Genomic DNA, 19,360 nt, shown 5'->3' on the forward strand with positions numbered 1-19,360 from the left:
GTATGCAATGCTATGTACGAGACCTGATATTTGTTTTGCCGTGGGCATGGTCAGCAGATATCAGAGTAACCCTGGACAAGGACATTGTGTAGGACCGTTAGATTCGATAGAGGGGGGGGTGAATATCGATTCGAAAATCTCGAGTTAAAACGCAGCGGAAAAGTAAGGAAGTAAAGAGATGAACACGGTTGATTTTTACTTCGTTCGGAGCCTGTGACGACTCCTACTCGAAGGCCCGTACTCCTTGAGTACTTTCGTTGGGCAATTCACTAGCAATTCGGATAATTACAATTTACGTACAAATATTGCTAATGAAAGAAAAACAAAGCTATACCGACAAATAATGAATTAACAGAAGACCGGAGTGAGTCGTCGGAGCTTTGTGAACGTCGTTGGGCCTTGAGTAGCGAGTGATTGAACTCGAGTTCTCGAGCAGATGTCTTGAAGCTCCGCACAGGGCTTCTTTTATATCTTGCTCGGCGCTGGATCCCTTCCGGCGCACGGAATGTGATGTAACACTCCCAACCAGCATGCTCCAAGTGTCAGCGTCGCTGGGGATAAAACTTGCCTCGGGCGCTGGATCCCTTCGGCGCCCGGACTTCAGCGCCTGGAACCATCCGGGTGCGGACCCTCCTTATTCCTACCGCAAAAGCGGTGTTAGTCCGAGGCAAAATAAAACCTGCAAAGATGCATTGTAAGCACATTTTATAGATACGCTAAGTAATAAAATTAACAACAAGAGTATGACTTAGATTCCGTCTTTCAGACCGAATCTAGTCACGATCTCGACTTAGATATCCGAAATAGATCTAAGCGGATCGGCGCTAATGTCCCTTCCGGGCAACGCGTCCTCACACTCCCTTGATGACTTACCTCACTTACACGCGGACGTCCGGTCGGCCCGTCGGCCGTCTGGACTTCTTGCCAAGCGTCCGGTCAGCCCGTCGACCCGCTTGGACTTCTCGCCAGCTATCCGGTCAGCCCGTCGACCTAGCTGGACTTCTCGCCAAGCGTCCGGTCAGCCCGTCGACCCGCTTGGACTTCTCGCCAGCTATCCGGTCAGCCCGTCGACCTAGCTGGACTTCGTGCCAGACATCCGGTCAGCCCGTCGACCTAGCTGGACTTCTCCTGCACACTCGATCAGAGTGTTAGACAACAACAGACTAACTTAACCTGATTTGTCATTCATCAAAACCTGGGTTAAATCATTAGTGCTAACCGCACCAACACATTGGACTGCGGTAAAGCATATATTGAAGTACCTGAGAAGGACTAGAGATTATATGCTAGTTTACCAAGCAGACGATTTGCTCCCTGTGGGTTACACGGATTCAGATTTCCAATCAGATAGGGATAACAGTAAGTCTACATCAGGCTATGTGTTTACTTTAGGAGGTGGAGCCATTTCATGGAGGAGTGTTAAGCAGAAATGCGTTTCGGACTCAACCATGGAAGCTGAGTATGTAGCAGCCTCTGAGGCAGCTAAAGAAGCAGTATGGCTCAGGAACTTTCTAATGGACTTAGATGTGATTCCTGGTTTGCCCAAAATCATCACAATTTATTGTGATAATAGCGGTGCAGTTGCAAACTCGAAGGAACCACGAGCTCATAAGGCAAGTAAACATATAGAGCGCAAGTACCACCTGATACGAGATATCGTGAAGCGAGGAGAAGTTGTCATCGCCAAGATTGCATCGGAAAACCTGGCGATCCTTTCACTAAGGCCCTTCCTGAAAGCTTTCGATCGGCATGTGGAGGAATGGGAATCAGATGTATGGTAGAAGATATGGCGACTTAGTCATTAGTATAAGTGGGAGATTGTTAGAGTGTATACTGAAAGCCTAAGCTTTGTAAACATTCATTATGAATAAAGAATCACATTTGGTCAAATTTTCTACATTTAGTTGTAGTTGTTCAATTAATTTATATTGTAGATAATATAGTATGTGGTGTCACATACAGAAGATGATATTATCAGTACCTTATAAATTATAAACAGTAGCTCATAACCAAAATGGAAAGGAACAAACCATTAGAAGGTCGTAGTGTAATTAGGTGTCAGTTTATCTTTACTGTATAATTACACTAGTACACTCAGAGTGTATTGAGTAGGACCATTTGAGGTCGTTTCTTTTATACTGACTTTATAAAGAAACAAATACCTCGGTTATTATGGAAGTGTGTGCTCTTAATCCTAATATAATAACAAGCACATATATTTGATATTAATTTCTTTAATTTATCAATGGGTGAGATTTTGTTCGATAAATCAACAAGCCCGATAAATTAGGAAATGATATCACTTATAGTGTGTGTTGTTAATTATAGAAGGAAACTGTGTCCTAAAGATACTAGGTTGATAATGTCCTCAAGAGGAGCTCATAAGGATTGTCATGTTAAACCCTGCAGGTGGACTTAGTCCGACATGACGATAAGGTTGAGTGGTACTACTCTTGGACTTAGATATTAATTAAATGAGTTGTCAGTAACTCACTTAATTAGTGGACATTCGATATCTTAAACACAGGAAGACTAACACACTCATAATAAGAAGGAGCCCAAAAATGTAATTTGGGATTGGTGCGGTAGTTCAATGATAGTTCTCTAGTGGAATGAATTATCATTGATAAAATTAAGTTGTGTGTTCGGGGCGAACACGGGATGCTTAATTTTATCGGGAGACCAAAACCAATTTCTCCTCTCGGTCCCTATCGTAGCCTCTTATTTATAGAGTTCTATACCCACCTATACCCACCTTATATACCCACCCAATAGGGGTCGGCCAAGCTAGCTTGGAAACAAGGCCTAGGTATAAAATTGGGTGGCCGACCCTAGCTTGAACCCAAGCTAGTAGGGCCGGCCAAATTAAATTAAAAAAGAAATTTAATTTTAATTTTTATTATTATGTGGAAGATATAATTTAAAGAGAATTAAAATTAAAATATCTCTCTTGTAAAAGATCTACAAAAGATTAAAGAAAGAGATTAGATCTCTTTCCTTATTTGTAGATTGGAGAGATGTTTTATTTTTCTCTTTAAAATTATTCACATGTTAATAAAATTAAAATTATAGAAATTTCCTTTTATTAACCATGAAGAGATTTTTAAAGAGAAATTTTATTTTTAAAATTTCCGGAAACAAATAAGGAAAGTTTTAATTGTTGATTGAAACTTGTCCAATTTGCTTCCTCTTGATGTGGCCGGCCATTAGAGTTTATTTGGGAAATTTTATTTTATTTTTCTCAAATAAATCATGTCAAGGAAATTAAGGAAATTTTATTGTAAATAAATTTCTTAATTTGCCTAAGCCAAGGAATATAAAAGAAGGGGTAGGGGTGCGTTCATGAGACACAACATCTATTATTTCTCTCCCTCTTTTGTTCCTTGGTGTGGCCGGCCAACCTCTCCCTCTCTTCCTCTTGTGGTGGCCGAACCCTACTCTTCCATTGGAGCTCTTGTGGTGGTCGGATACTACTCGGAGAAGAAGAAGAAGAAGGAGAGAAAGCTAGCATCTCTTGGAGCTTGGTTAGTATTTTGATTTTCTTCCTTGGTGAAGCATCCTCTTTGTTGGCCGAACCTAGCTAGGAGGAGAAGAAGGTGATTGGTGGTTTCTCGTCTCGGAAGATCGTTGCCCACACAACGTCCGAGGTTAGAAGAGGAATACGGTAGAAGATCAAGAGGTTTTTCTACAAGGTATAACTAGTAATTTTTATTTCCGCATCATGCTAGTTATTTATGGAAATAATACCAAATACAAGAGGCTTACGATCTAGTATTTCGAATATGTTTTTCGATGTTGTGTTCTTTTGTTTTCTTTCTTTTCCTTGTGATTTGATTGTTCTCTTTGGTTAACCTAAAGTTATTTTAGGAAATTAAATATTAGCTTTCTATTAAAGGTTTTGTCTAGTCGGTGGTGGTTGCTCCCATATCCAAGAAGGTCATGTGCCTCGCCACGTCAGTACTGGGAACCTTTTATGGAAATTAATATTTAATGGAATTAATAACTTAAGGAGACTTGGGTCGAACGTGTTAAGTTCCGCAAGAGATCCAAGTCAAAACCTAAAAGAACAAATAGATTAAGTTTTGGATCAAACGTGTTAAGTTCCGCAGGCGATCCAAAATTTAATTTAAAAGAACACATGGTAGCTAGGAAAAGGTTCAGACCTTTGTACAAAATTTTTGTACAGTGGAACCTATAGGTTTTCCGAGTAGCAACCAACACGTGTTTAGCAGCAACTCGCGGAGTTGGTCTGACTCCCTGAGCGGGCTGAGGGGCAGGCCTGGGTTGAACGCGCTGGAAGGGCTGAGCTGGCTGTGGTGCCCTCCTTTCAGGTCGGTTGCCAGGAGTCGCCGTCTTTTCAGCCTTCCGCTTGGCGGCCTGAGCTTCCTCCACCTTGATGTAGTAGAAGCTTTCTCCACCATATCGTCAAAACTCCGGGCGGGGTTCTTGATGAGGTCCCTAAAGAACTCCCCTTCTCGCAATCCGTGGGAGAAGGCGCTCATCAATATTTCTGAGGTGGCGGAAGGGACGTCATTGGCCACCTGACTGAACCGGTTGATGTAGCTTCGCAAGGGCTCGGTCGAATCCTGCTTGAGAGCAAAAAGACAGTGGTCGGTTTTTTGATACTTACGGCTACTGGCGAAACGGCGTAGGAAGGCCGTTTTGAAATTCATGAAGCGATTGATGGACTATGGGGGCAACCCATCGAACCACTTCTGCGCCGACCCGGACAGGTTGTGTAGGAATACTCGACATTTGACAGCATCGCTGTATTGATACAAGATAGCCGCATTCTTGAACTTCCGTGGGTGCTCTTCCGGGTCCTTGCTCCCATCGTATTCTCCAATGTTCGGGGCTCGGTAACCCCTAGGCAGGCTTTCCCTCAGGATTTGAGCCGAGAAAGGTACCTTGTCGTCCGGATCTTCAGGCAGATCTATGGCAGAGGCTATAGCTTTTCCCTTTCCTGCATCTCGGGGTGGATGCAGAGAGCTTTCTGCCACCGATGCCTGCGGCTCTTCTTTCTTCGGACTATGCTCGGGCGGTCCAGGCTGATGATAGTTGCGGCGAGGCTCTCGGAATGAAGCACGAGGGAGTTCTTCTTGCTGCTTCCTCTTTGAGCCCCTATCGGAGGCAGGAGCCGGTTCTTTAGACACTTCGGGCGTCAGGCGAGGTCGTGAAACCGTTCCTTGTTTTTCAGAGGCGGCTTGCTTCCTGACCTCCTTGAAGAGCTCGTACTCCCCCGCAGTCATGGTGACATTAATCCTCCTGCTGGAACTTCGGCCAGAGTCCTCCATCTTCATGCTTCGGATCAGGCTATTGTGTTTCCCACAGACGGCGCCAAATTTGATCTCGTCCGAAGGCTGAGTCAGACGGAGGCTGGCCGCGGTGGCCTGGTTGTTGACGGAAAGTCGTAGGTGATCCGGCTCCCACGGGTGGTTGATGCTGCTGCAGGACCCTGCGCACACTCAGACAATCTCCCCCTCCCACGTTAGAGACCAGAACCCAGGGAAAAAGTCCCCGGATCAGGCCCTCCGACGCTCAAGTCAGGTCCTTTTTCCCCAGAAGAAAACAGAGAGCTCCCGAAATGAAAAGTTGTGAAAGGAAAAAATGACGAGAGTGCGTGTACCCGCGTACGAGGAATCTCCTCCATTTTATGCACCCGCCTTGCTTCCAGAACCTGCCATCCTGTCAGAAAACGTTAGACGCTGGGCTTTGTCGTATATCTCCGACACCTGTCGCGCTGCTATTGGTCATGGAGGCATCTTCTTGTTTAGGAACCTCCGCCTTTACACAGGGGTTTTGTCTTGTAGTGAAGGACATCTGTCAGGCTGTCATTGGTTATGAGGGCATCTTTTCGCTTAGGAACCTCCGCCTTCGCACATCTCCCTGGTGTGTAATGATTACCCTTGACGGACAATTGTGATGCTTCAACTCCTGCACAGCTTGGCTCATCCTATTTATCGCGGTCTGCATCTACCTCGCACCCTCGACCAGATCCCGCCTCTAAGCGTTACCTGCCAATCGGGCTGACTCCGACCAGCTTTGCTGCTTTCGACCTGTGAGTCGTGACTTGCACTTCCGGATTTTCGAATCGCAGGCCTGTAAGTCGGGCTACCACTACCCAGCTCTGCCGCTCCTGACCCATAAGTACTTGCTGGCCCTCGCCCGTAAGCCCGTAGATCTGGCTGTCTTTGCACAGCTCTGACGCTGCCGATCTATGATTTGTGACTTGCGCTTCCGTGCCTTCGAACCGCAGGCCTGCAAACCGAGCCGTCTCTGCGCAGCTCTGACACTTTCGACCTCTGAGTTGTGGCCTGTCTCTCGACCATAGGCCTGCCGATCAGGCTGCCCCTGCCCCGCTTGACCGATCCCGACCTGCCTCTGCCCGATTCTGCCTGCCACTTTCAACGACTTCGCCTGCTTGAACAACAAGTTTGCCCGACCTCTGCTTATTCCATATGCTAGCCTTTTGACTGCTGAGTCAGCTTGACTATTGACCACCACGTCTTCCTGACTTTTGACCGTCATATGGTCTTGACCCTTCTCACCCTTTCCTCTTGGACCCCTCCATTACCAATCGTATCACTATCGATGATAAAATAAATAAAAATTGAAAAATGCTCGTAAAAGTTTACCCAAATGTTTAACATTCTTAAATTTATTTTTTATTAATTTTTTTATAATACGTCACAGTTAAAATTTAAAAATTAAGTCAACTTTGTCAGGTCTCAGTATGGTTTCCTCGTACTGTGCGGTATTTGTATCGTACGCGTTCTCTGATGAGAAAATGTCAACTTTGGCTTATTACATTTTAAGTTGATAAAATATTTCTATATCTAAATTTTGAATTCCTAGAGGCTTTCATTTTAAATATAAATTTCTTATGATAATAATAATAATTTTAGAATATTTATGAGCCAAACAAATCAGTTAATATAATCTGATGGATGAGTTTGACTTATTGATTTAGGTCAAAAATGTTGAGAAAATAATAATGTCAACTTAGCCAGTAAAGTCAAATCATGTGGGCTAAGTAAATCAACTGAGCAAGTTGTGTGAGATAATGAAGTCAACCAATAATAATAATAAGAATAATAATAATAATAAAATTTGTTTTCGAAATTCAACGATTTAAGATTTTGAGGTTACTGTCGGTACCCGCCGCCTACCCGACACCGCCGACGGCGGTCAATTCCCGTCTGAACGCCGCTCTTCTGGGTCAAACCGCCCCTTCGAGCATCTAAAAAAGGCATGTTTTGTCGGGTACGAACGAATACCTTTCCTATTGATTGGGCAGGTTTGTTGTACAGCGAGGAAGAACAAAAAAGAGTTTTCAAAAAACACCCTCCGTCCTCTAAAGTTTGATCATTTTTTTCAAAAAGTCTAACACCTGCACTCCCATCTGCCATCAGAACACCTCGTTGAGACGTTGACTCATCAAAAAGTAATTTTTCGTTAACGTTACCAGAAGGAGAAAATGTTTCAAGGATAATTCTAAATTCTTAAAACGCATAATAAGATGAGGGCATTTTTGTCGAGGAGTAAAGCTTTGGGGGCATCTTCAAAAGCGTGCATTAGCGAGCGTCAGCCTTAGCAGAGTCTATAAATTCCATTGAGCCTCCGTTCGTAAGCATCGATAGTGGAATTCTTTCACGGCTTGTGAGCGAACGAGATTGGTGAAACCTTGCATGTGCATCAAGGTGGCTAAGCTTCCGCCGGATAACGCCGCCGGCGCCAATTTCAGGCACCCTGAAGGCGGCGGCGGCGGCGGCGGCGGCGGCGGCGGAGAATACCCAGTGTTTGCTTCGCCGGCGCCGGTGGTATCCTCGTTGCTGACTTCGTCGTTCTTGGAGAAGGAGAGGTCGGAGATGGTGAAAGTCCTTGCGCGCGTGATCGCCGGAGATCGCGCTCGTCTCGGCGGGCAGAAGAGGACTAGGGAGGGCTTCTCGGCAATCAGCGAGGAATCTCCGAGGTTCCACTTCAGCTTTGCGGAGCCGTCGTCGTCGATTGGCGGAACAGAGCATGCCAGCGCAGCAGAGTCGGGGGGAATCGGTTCCACCTCCACCGCCTCCGGAGCAGAGCAAGGAGGGAGAAGAAAATACAGGGGAGTCCGGCAGCGTCCGTGGGGGAAATGGGCGGCGGAGATACGCGATCCGCGCAAGGCCGCCCGCGTCTGGCTCGGCACCTTCGACACAGCCGAGGGCGCCGCCCGGGCCTACGACGAGGCCGCGCTCCGCTTCCGCGGAAACAGAGCCAAGCTCAATTTCCCCGAGGAGGCTCAGCTCAGGCAGCCTTCCCCTGCCGCGTCGACGCAAGCCCCCGCGCCGACGGATTTCGCCTCTCTAGCTGCCCTCCTGGACCCGTACCCCGACGGTGCCGCAGCCGTCGACGATGGCATGAGAGAATACTTGGAGTACTTGAGGCTTCTCGAGGGAGAAGGAGAACACCTGAGCACGGCAGCGACGCACTCCGCGGCTCCTTCTACCTCGGCCGCTGACGTTGCTCCCTTCAACGATACAGTTAAGAAATAGAGCACGAGGTGTGGAATTTATTCAATCTCCGGCAATTGGGAACTGGAATGAATCCGATCGTTACGTGGATGTCATGCCCATCTTCTTCTTCTGGATACGGATTCTTCAAAAATTATTTATTTATTTATTTAATTGAAGGGAGATTCATATTCCGCAATACGATTTACAATTAATTTTCAGTTGTTTATTACAGGTGAGTATTATGACTTGCTCCGAGTTAAATAAATATGCAATAGGAGGTGTCGAAGTCTAGAGGTCACCTACAGTTTGATGATTTCATTGATACGGTCGCAGTAGCGATGGAGTCCGATTCTAGACTCATACAAATCTTATTTTGGATTTTCGTGTGTTCTTATTTGGGAAAAAAAATTATTTTCACTCTTTAATCCGATAAAATAGACATCAATTTATCTATACGCTCCTCCTATTTTGTAGGTACAAAAAGTAAAAAAATAAATATAATTTCTTATATTAAGTTGAAAAAAAAATCATACTCAATTTGATGGATAATATATATTCTAATTTAAAGTGTTGAATTTAATAAAAATTATTTTTATTTTTAAATTTTGTACTTAAAAAAAAATCCGAGAGACAATTTTAATGAAAAATATATTCTATTTTAATTTAAAATACTGAATTTAAGAAAAATTATATTTATTTTTAAGTTTTTTAGCCTTAAAAAATATGAAAAATAATGGGGATTGTTTGCATTGTTCAAATTGTGATTAGAGACTCCCATTAACCGATAAGTCATCCTAATTTATCCCCTATTAAAATATAATTAATTTCCTTTTAAAATGTACGGTCTTATCCGGAAAGGACTAGATTGCTACTTCCTCTTTTGCCCTTCAGCGTATAAACAGCATCTTCCAATTTTATTAAATAAATAAATATCAAACTTTAATCTTTATGCATCTAAAATTTCACTTCCTAATTGCAAATTTTTTTAATATTTAGTGGTATCGTGTATTCAGCCGATTAAGTTTATCAGTTCAGTTCTATAAAATGTTTTTATTCGTTAATTTATTAAAATTAAAATTCATTGTCTAAATACTTAGAAACTAATTATTTTTTAAAAAAAATTTTAAGAGAAGCGAAGAGCTCCTAATTACCTGTTTTTTAAAAGAGAAGAAAAGAGCTATAGAGATGTGGTCCATAGATATGGAAGTGCATCGTAGAGGAGGGACGTATCTAAGGATGGGGCTGATTGAAGCTTGCACGCCATATCCCGTTGCGGTTTGCTCGTGGCCTTCCCTCGTCATAGTCTACCGATCCAGGCCACGCCGTGTAGGACTTGGTTTCGTTAGAAAGTTTATCATGCACTAAGTCAACTTCGAAGCCCATACAAAGCGTGATGATAAGTGGGCCCACGAAGGATGAGGAAAGTGGGATTGATAGCTAGCATAATTGGTAAGATTGCAATCCTGTACCAAATTGATTTTGGAATCCGGATCAAATAAGTAGAATTGAATCGGTAGAATTGGATTTTTAAGGTTTGGACCTCTGAGCTAAAAAGGATCACGAGATGGTTCAAGTTTAAGGACGTTTTAATAAAAAACATATAAAATTATCTTAATGTAGAATCATACTGAATTTATCGATCCCACCAATTCTATTCCGATTCCAAATGATCCAAGAACAATTCATATATTATCCTACGATCAGGATCTCCAATCATAAAGGCAATGGGAGGACATATTGGGAGGTGCCGATCAAGCCGAGTTAGATTTCCAAATGGAATCTATCAGACTCAATGGTCGAGTGCATCCTGGGGTTGAACATCTTTGTTTTTTGTTTTTTTTTGTCTGACCTTGAGGCAAGGTGGAGTAGTCAAATAATAATAATAATAGAATTATTTTATAATATATTAAAAAACATATTTAATTTTTTAATTAATATGCTCGAATCCAGATTGACTTTTGCTTGCCAAACTTTGATATATATTTTTTTCATCAAGCGTTTTTCTTTTTAAAAAATATTTAAAGATTCTGTAATTTCTAGATGTGAAATTAATGAACATTGTTCCACTTTATATTATTCTTCTGTTCCTATTTATAGATTTCAAGTCATTTAAAATGGCTTTGAAATGCCTTCGCATAAAAGTACTTTATCGTGCCTCAGGACAGGACATGACACAGACGATAATAGACGACGTATGATATCCCTAATATAATAGTTAAAGGTCGTCTTTTAGAAATAATCAACCTAAGATTTATTTCATACACCTAATATTTATATATCTATATTTATTTTCCTCTTTAAATATTTATAGGATTAATAAAAAAAAGGTGGTTAAAATAACGGATCGACCTTAAAAAAAGTACTTTATCGTCCTAATTCATACTAAGTAGTATTATTGGATTATTAACTCCAAATTTTAAATTATTTAGGATATCAAAGGCTTTTACATAAAATAAAAGCTCTTTACGACCACCAATATTTTTTAACTAAAGCTTTTTAATGGCCTATGATACATCTTGTTGCGAGTGGTCCCAAGAATAAGATGAATCTGATAGTTAAAATGATGTAACAATTAAAATTAAGGTAAGATGGTAGTTAACATCAAAGAGGCAGTCAAGGTGTGTATCACCAAGTAGATCATTCACTTTGAGGTTTAGCTTTTCACTTTTCAAGCATAAGTCTCTTAGCATACAATCGGTAGACCCCAGAGCCGGACAGACGTAAGAGACTTAGCTTCCTACTCTTCAAGTGCAAGGTAACTCTTAACATATAATTAGTCGACCCAAGAGCCGGTCGAACTTACAGGGCTCTATAGGATTGTTGCACTAGGGAGGGAGAGGGGGGGAGGGAATAGTGCTCGTGGCTTTCATGTTCGTTTAAAACACGATCGAGTCAAATGCAACGGAATATAAGTTAAGTAAAAACAAGCAATTGCTAACACTTTGATTTATTTGATTCGGAGCCTGTGACAACTCTTACTTCAAGGCCCGCACTCGTTGAGTTCTTTCTATGGACAATCCACTAGTAGTTCGAAGAAAGGTTACAAGTACTATGTATAAGAACTACAATGATAAAACTGTAAACAAAACTATATCAACAACATGTAAAGACTGAAGTTATGAGTCTTCGATTGTCGGAGCAGCGTTTGGACGTTGTGGAAGCATTTTCTGAGCAGCGTGCAAAAGAGAAACTTCTTTGAATTATTGTGATAAAGTTGTTGTTCGAAGCATCCTTTTATAGCCCCTTCCAGACGCCTGGATCCGCTCTCGGGCACTTGGATTGTGCTGACGTGACGAACTCTCGTCGAAACTTTATCCACGTCTGGGCGCTCGGACCCTCTCTGGGCTCCTGGATCGCAGATGTGGGGCGGCCAGTTGTCGCACTCCAACTCATTGTGTCAATATAATTTTGTCTGTCTAGGCGCATGGAGCACCTCCAGGCGCCCGGACTACTAGAGTGCTTGGATAGGCACCCGCCTAGGCTTCTTCTACGATGAAAGCTATCCGAGTGCTCGGATATCTGGCCGCTCGTACCACCATTTTTGCCAAGTCTTTTTTTCTGTAAAATAGGGTTAGTCTAGACAATAATATATAAAGAATGATAAGTTTTGATAGCATTCACAATGTCCAATCCTGACTTTGAGTTTCGCTGAAACTCTAGATCAGACCGATGCCTACTATTCCCTCTTCAGGGAATACACCCTCACCCACTTCTCTCAGGAGAGATTAACATTTTGTCATATCAGTCCTCCAGACCATTTGGACTTTCGCTTAACGTTCGAGACATCAGGACTTAATGTTGGATGTCCGCTCTCCGACTCGTCCAGTCTTCCACCTGGTGTCTATGACCCCAAGGATTTTCACCTAGCATCCTTGACTCTAAGATTTCGCCCAACATTTTCGGCATGCCAATATTTTGCCCAGTCCCCCAGACCAGGATTTCATTGTCTAACTACAGTTAGGACTTCCCTTTGTCTAAGATCACTTAAGATTTTCCTGCACACTCAGTTTAACTTGTTTAAAACAATGATAACACTTAACTTATAACCTTTTGTCATTATCAAAACTCATGTTTGATCGTCTAATGCTCTCTGCACCAACAGGCTCAGCTTCTCATTTCTTAGCATAAGGTACTCAATATATAGTCAGTCAGCCCAAGAGCCGGTAGGACTTACGGGGCTCAACTCCCCATTTTTCAGTGGCAAAGCACTCAGCATATAGCCGGTCGACCCAAGATATGGGGCTCAACTCCCCATTTCTTAGCGCCAAGGCACTAAGCATATAACTTGTCGGACTTATGGGGCTCAGCTCTCCATTTCTCAGTATCAAGGTACTCAACATATGACCGGTTGCCCCAAAGTGCTAGTCGGACATTCCGGGACTTAGCTCCTTGATGGGACCAAAATGTAGCTAGAGGGGGGGTGAATAGCTCGGCGCTCCTCGTGCTCTTCGTTGCTTGTTTCTTCAAAGATATGCAGCGGAAAACAAACAAGAAACAAAATACAACACTAACAATAGGATTTACTTGGTATCCACCTCAAGAAGAGGTGACTAATCCAAGGATCCACACACTCACGCACCCTCCACTAATAAAAACCTCCTTTACGGTAACTGCCGAGGGCGGAGAAGCCCTACAAGCTCTCAGTACAAGAAGAAAATGAAAGGGAACAAAATACAAGCAAAAGCTTACAAGTTTGCACAAGAAAACCCTAACCCTAGCTTTCTTCTTCTTGCTGTAGATCCGCTTCTTGACTTGGAAAAACTTCCAAGAACTTCAAGAACTGGCGGGGAGAACTTTTGTGGAGTCGCTGTGAAGATCACTGAAGAGAAGGATTGAAGCCGTTAAAGTTCTGCCGAGAGAAGCGCTCGCCAACAGCTATATCCTACGCCAATGGTCGGATCCCGATCGATTGAATTGCTCCCAATCGATCGGGGAGGCTTTGGATCGATCGGTCGATCGATCCAGAGCACCTCTGTGCTCTCGGGAAATGCCTGGATCGATCGACTGATCGATCCAGGGCTTATCATGCGAAATCGCACCTCCCTATCGATCGGCTGATCGATCGGAGGTTCCCAATCGATCGGCTGATCGATTAGGAGGCTTTCTATTTGCGCGACACTTCTCCCCAATCGATCCACTGATCGATTGGGAGGAGGCTTGTGGCAGAGACTCTCCCAATCGATCGACCGATCGATTGGGCATGAGCCAATCGATCGACCGATCGATTGGGCATGAGCCAATCGATCAGCTGATCGATCCAGCTCTTGTTTTTTCTCAAAAACAAGTCCAAAGTCCCCTAAACCAACATCCGGTCAACCATAACCTATTGGTACATCATGCCTAACATCCGATCACCCTTGACCTGTTAGGACTCCCTCACCAAGTGTCCAGTCAATCCCTTTGATCCACTTGGACTTTTCTGCTCGTGCCAAGTGTCCGGTCATCCTTGACCCACTTGGACTTATCTCAACCAGGTGTCCGATCAACCTTGATCCACCTGGATTTCCCGTGCCAAGTATCCGGTCAATCCCTTTGACCTACTTGGACTTCCCAATACCAGATGTCTGATCAAACTTGGTCCATCTAGATTTCTTGTGTCTGGCTTCACTCACCAGGACTTTCCATACTGCCTAGCTTCACTCACTAGATCTTTCACCTGGCTTCACTCACCAGGATTTTTCAGCTGCCCGGCTTCACTCACCAGGACTTTCACCTAGCTTCACTCACTAGAATTTTTCTTTCTGCCTGGCTTCACTCACCAGGACTTTCAGTCTGCTTAATCTCCCAGTTAGGACTTTCACCTGGCTTCACTCACCAGGACTTTCAATCTGTCTGACTTCACTCACCAGGACTTTCCTTCTGCCTGGCTTCACTCACCAGGACTTTCCTTCTGTCTGGCTTCACTCACCAGGACTTTCCAATCAAGTATCCAGTCAACCTTGAACTACTTGACTCTTCTTCACAATCTCCCCACATGAACAATTGCCCCTTCAATCTCCATGTGTTGTTTACATGTATTGTCAAACATCGAAACCCAAACATCAAGACTCGAGCTTGACTTAGTCCAAGCTCAGTCAACTTGGTCAACCTTAACCTGAGGAATATTGCACCAACAATCTCTCCCTTTTTGATGTTTGACAATACCACATTTAAGTTAGGCTAATCCCATAGCCTCAACTCCCTTCATGCCACTAGGCAATGAAGGCGTAAATTAAACCCTACGTTCTCCCCCTAAGAGGACAAACTCCCTCTTAGATAATGAAGGCCTAACTTAAACTCTTTCATTCTCCCTCTATTGACACACATCAAAATAAGCAAACTCTCCCCCTGAAGAGTTACCTAACGTTGTTCACAACTTCACTTGTTGCTCACAACCCGATAACGAAGGTTTCATACCCTTCACTATCATTAAATGCTCATCCTTGAGCAGACACCCCTTGAATAACGAGGATATCCACTCTCCATTATTTTCAAATGCTCAACCTTGAGCATTTCCGCGAAAGAAGGTTAACCTCCTTCCAAGGTGTATGAAAAGTATTTTTCATGTACTTAAAGAGTAACTCCCCCTAAAGACGTGCACGAAACTTCTGTCATTGCACCAACAATGACTTGGAATCCCTAAACCTTTAGGAAACCCAAAATTAGAAATTTTGAGGTTCATAAATTCAATAATGAAACCAAACCTCAACCTAAACATCGACTTAGTCTTCCTTAACCAATCCATCCTTGTTCTCATCATGAAAACTCCCCTTAAATGTGTATAAATATGTTTTGAGAGGTTATGAATGGTTACCTAGACTAAAGATGGTCCAAAATGCTGAAATCAGGCTTTACCAGCCAAAATCAGCATTCCCAATCGATTGGAGTTGGGTCCCAATCGATTGAACCTGCTTGAATCAATCCACTGATCGATTCAAGAGGGCTGGATCGATCGGTGGATTGATCCAAGAAGCTTCTGTTCGCGAGAAGCTTGCTCTCAATCGATCGCCCGATCGATTGAGACCCTTCAATCGATCGGGTGATCGATTGAAGCTCTAAAAAGCTGAAATTCCATTTCAATCAATTTCAGAAACCTCTAGAAAAATCTACAAAATTCCAAAAATCATAAAACTCGTTGTAGACATTATTTAGGGCATATAGTATCATGAAAAAATAGTTTTCTAAGAAAATACTTCATATTTTCAAAGATTGACACAAACTTGAAAACTTGTAAATACTTTAGTGTTTTCTTCAAGTTTGTGCTCAACTATTCAATGATGATTACTATCAAAAGATAGTCTTCACCAAGGGTTTCCAAAAGAATTTTAAAATGATTTTCAAAATCAATATCCAACCATGTTCCTTGGGCTCAATGCACATGACTTGTACATTAGCTTTCCCAATGATTGGAAAACACATAACTATGTGTTTGATGAACATAAAAACTCAAAAGAATGCATTAAATCAATATCTTGAGTTTTGTTCATCATCCTAACATCTCACTTGTATCTAATGTGTACGAAAACACACACAAGTCACCTTATAGTTTGTGTGAGATGTAAAATTTTGGTTTTGCCCTAGTCTAGGGATCATGCATATCTACCTAGGCATTTTTGAGATTGTGAACATCCACCAAGGGTGTTACTTGTTAACAAATGTCATTTGGTCCTTAATTGCAAGGAATTAAAATAATGCATGATGTGTTATGACATATATCAAAGATAAATAATTTTCAAAAGAAAATTTCTTATAACTACATGATGTATGTATGACATGACATGATATTTTTGGTATTTTTCATAATAAAGCATGAATGCCAAAGCAAATAAATATGATGTCATGACATATAAAAGACAAACAATCATGGCAAGTTTTAGCATAAATAAAATACCTAGATTACCTATCTAAGTATCCTAAAACCTTGGCTAACTTAAAATTTAAGTCCTAGATTGCCCTTAAGTCCCTAATAAAATGCCAAACTCCCAACTTGGCATTTCTTTAGATTTTTTTTTTGTTGTGCTAATTGAAATTAACTATATTTCTCAAATTTTGGCACAATCTACTCTTCCAAGAGTAACCATTTAAAAATAAGGCATAAATTGCCCTTAACTTTCTAAGAAAATGCCAAAATCCCAAATTGGCATATCTTTTACTCATATTTTGTTGTGCCATTGAAAATACATCAAAACTTCTCAACTCATAGCACATATTACTCCAATTAAGAGTAAATGATGATCCTTTTCATTTTCAAAGGTTAATAATAACCTTGAAAATGCTCCTTGAATGTCAACTTCACCATAATTAGGTTAACTACCCTTTCAATTTGAGTTGACACTCTCTAACCCATCTATGGGGTAGAGAAAATGTTCCTAGGAACCCAAAACCTATTGATGCTCCTTGGATGCTCTAGGTACTCGCTAGGGATAACTGTTGGGGTTGCAAGGTTGCAAACATAGTCCCATATTGGAAACACATGGGAAAGATCATGGGTTTATAAGAGAAAAGATATCTCCATTGGCATGAGGCCTTTTGGGGAGAGTCCAAGAGCAAAACCATGAGGGCTTAGGCCCAAAGTGGACAATATCATGCTATTGTGGAGATATCTAAATTCTTTTCGATCCAACAATTGGTATCAGAGCCCGGACTGCCAGAAGGTTTAACCACCGACTGTGCACAAGAGGTATGGTCTGATTGAGCCATGTGGGTACAATATTAACCTCGAACAAAGAAAATGGGGGCTCCTATATTCGGATCAAGAGGACCAGACACCAGGCAAAAAGTCCTAGTTGCGACTAGGCAAGGAAGTCCTAGTAGGTCGGGTGGACCGAGGGGCAGGAAGACCTGGTGGGTCAAGGATCGGACGTGGGAAGCCTATGGTCCTTTGTTTGAGGGGGGGGGGGTTGTTGGGGTTGCAAGGTTGCAAACATAGTCCCATATTGGAAACACATGGGAAAGATCATGGGTTTATAAGAGAAAAGATATCTCCATTGGCATGAGGCCTTTTGGGGAGAGTCCAAGAGCAAAACCATGAGGGCTTAGGCCCAAAGTGGACAATATCATGCTATTGTGGAGATATCTAAATTCTTTTCGATCCAACAATAACCTCCCTAGATATCTTCCTAGTGACTTTGTTTGGATTCTTAGAAGTCTTGGTCACATTTTCTAGGTCAACTGTAGGGATTTCTTCCCTTGTGACCTTCTTTATGACTTTCTTGGACTTCTTAGAAGTCTTAGCCACTTTTGTTGCAAAAATACTTTTAGGAATAACCTTCCTAGTATTTTTGACTTGACCATTTGACCTAGACTCGGTTCCATATCTATATGGAACCCTATGGTAAGAAATTACATCATTCTTAGCCTTTGGTTTGTATCCCAAACCTCTATAGCCATTGGATGACTTTTGTTGTCCTAAACCTAGGTTATGCTCATTTTGCCTTTTAAAGATATTTTCCATCATTTTTAGGGTCTTTTCCATTTTATCAAGTCTTGACCTCAAGACTTGATTTTCTTTCCATAAATCCCTAGATTTTGATTTTTCACTAAAACCTTGATTTTTCTTTTTCTTAGATAAATACCTAAAATCCTTAGGATTACTTCCTAGTTGGTTATCTACCTTCTTAGTCCTAGATGTGGTAGTCTTAGCATGGAAAGCCATATGTTTTTCTTTAATACTATTATGCTCCCTATTTTTGTGATAAATAGCATTAAAATAATAAAAAAAAATAGAATTAACATGCTTTTTACCATTATTTAACGGGGTAGGCTCAACGAATAATACCTTTCGTTTTACCTTGGAGGCTCCCCCTTGACTTGTGCTTTCTTCTTGAGCCTTGACCGTTTTCTTTCCCTTAGGACATTGACTTCTATAATGCCCCTTTTGGTTGCACAAAAAGAACACAATGTGCTCCTTGCTCTTCTTTGTTGAGGGAGCGGTCTCTTTGGGCTTCTCCTTACCCTTTGGTGCCACTTGACTCTTTTTCTTGGCCAATTCGGGGCACTTGCTCTTGTAGTGCCCATGTTCCCTACACTCAAAACATATAATATGATTTTTATTATTAATTGGAACATTTATACCTTCATGTGTAGGGATGACACTTGATCCTCCATTTGATTTAGCTTGACTTGTGGAGGTGGAAGCTTCTTTATCCTCTTCTTCTCTTGACCCGGATGTGGAGGCTTTTTCTTGCTCCGGTGTCAATGATCTACACTCCCCCTCAATCCTAGAGGTGGAGGCTTCTTCATCTTCATCTTGTGTATGGAAGAAGGAGTATGCCCTCTCCTTGCCCTCTTCATTGCATTCCTTTAAAGATGAAGCTTCTTGGACTTCTTCTTCTGAAGATGAGCATCTCTCACCTTCGGAATCCTCTTCCTTTTGATCTTGCTCCACTGAGTCACCCTCTTTGGATGTTTCTTGGATTGGTACAGTAGAGGGGATCTCATGAATCTTGGCCAATTTGCTCCATAGCTCTTTGGCATCTTCAAAATCTCCAATTTGCTCCAAGATGTTGCTCGGCAATAAATTGACCAAAAGCTTGGTCACTTTGTCATTGGCCTCACATCTTTGGATTTGGTCTTGGCTCCACTTGCTCCTCTTGAGAATTTTGCCCTTTGAATTCTTTGGAGCTTTGAAGCCTTCCATTAGAGCAAACCATTGCTCTATCTCCACCATTAAGAAATTCTCGATCCTTGATCTCCAAAGATCGAAGCTCATCATTGTGAATGGTGGAGGCACCCTTGTGTCGAATCCAAGACCATCTTGGAATTCCATTTGAAGTTGAACTTGATGATGAAGTCTTGACTTGATAGAATTTGCTCCAACTTCTACACTCTCTAGCTTTGTTGCCCCTTCCGGCGATGATTCCGGTGAAGAGCGACCTCGCTCTGATACC

The 19,360-nt window shown here is 42.2% G+C and overlaps 1 protein-coding gene across 1 annotated transcript; it reads left to right on the forward strand.

Moving 5' to 3' along the window:
- The first annotated feature begins 7,663 nt into the window (after window positions 1–7,663).
- LOC122021958 (ethylene-responsive transcription factor ABR1-like) lies at window positions 7,664–8,559 on the forward strand. Its single transcript, XM_042580146.1, has one exon. The coding sequence runs from the start codon at window positions 7,689–7,691 to the stop codon at window positions 8,529–8,531; it is 843 nt and encodes a 280-aa protein (XP_042436080.1). The 5' UTR covers window positions 7,664–7,688; the 3' UTR covers window positions 8,532–8,559.
- The last annotated feature ends 10,801 nt before the right edge of the window (window positions 8,560–19,360 follow it).

This window comes from Zingiber officinale, chromosome 9A, assembly GCF_018446385.1.
Source record: "Zingiber officinale cultivar Zhangliang chromosome 9A, Zo_v1.1, whole genome shotgun sequence".
Classification (NCBI taxonomy): Eukaryota; Viridiplantae; Streptophyta; class Magnoliopsida; order Zingiberales; family Zingiberaceae; genus Zingiber; species Zingiber officinale.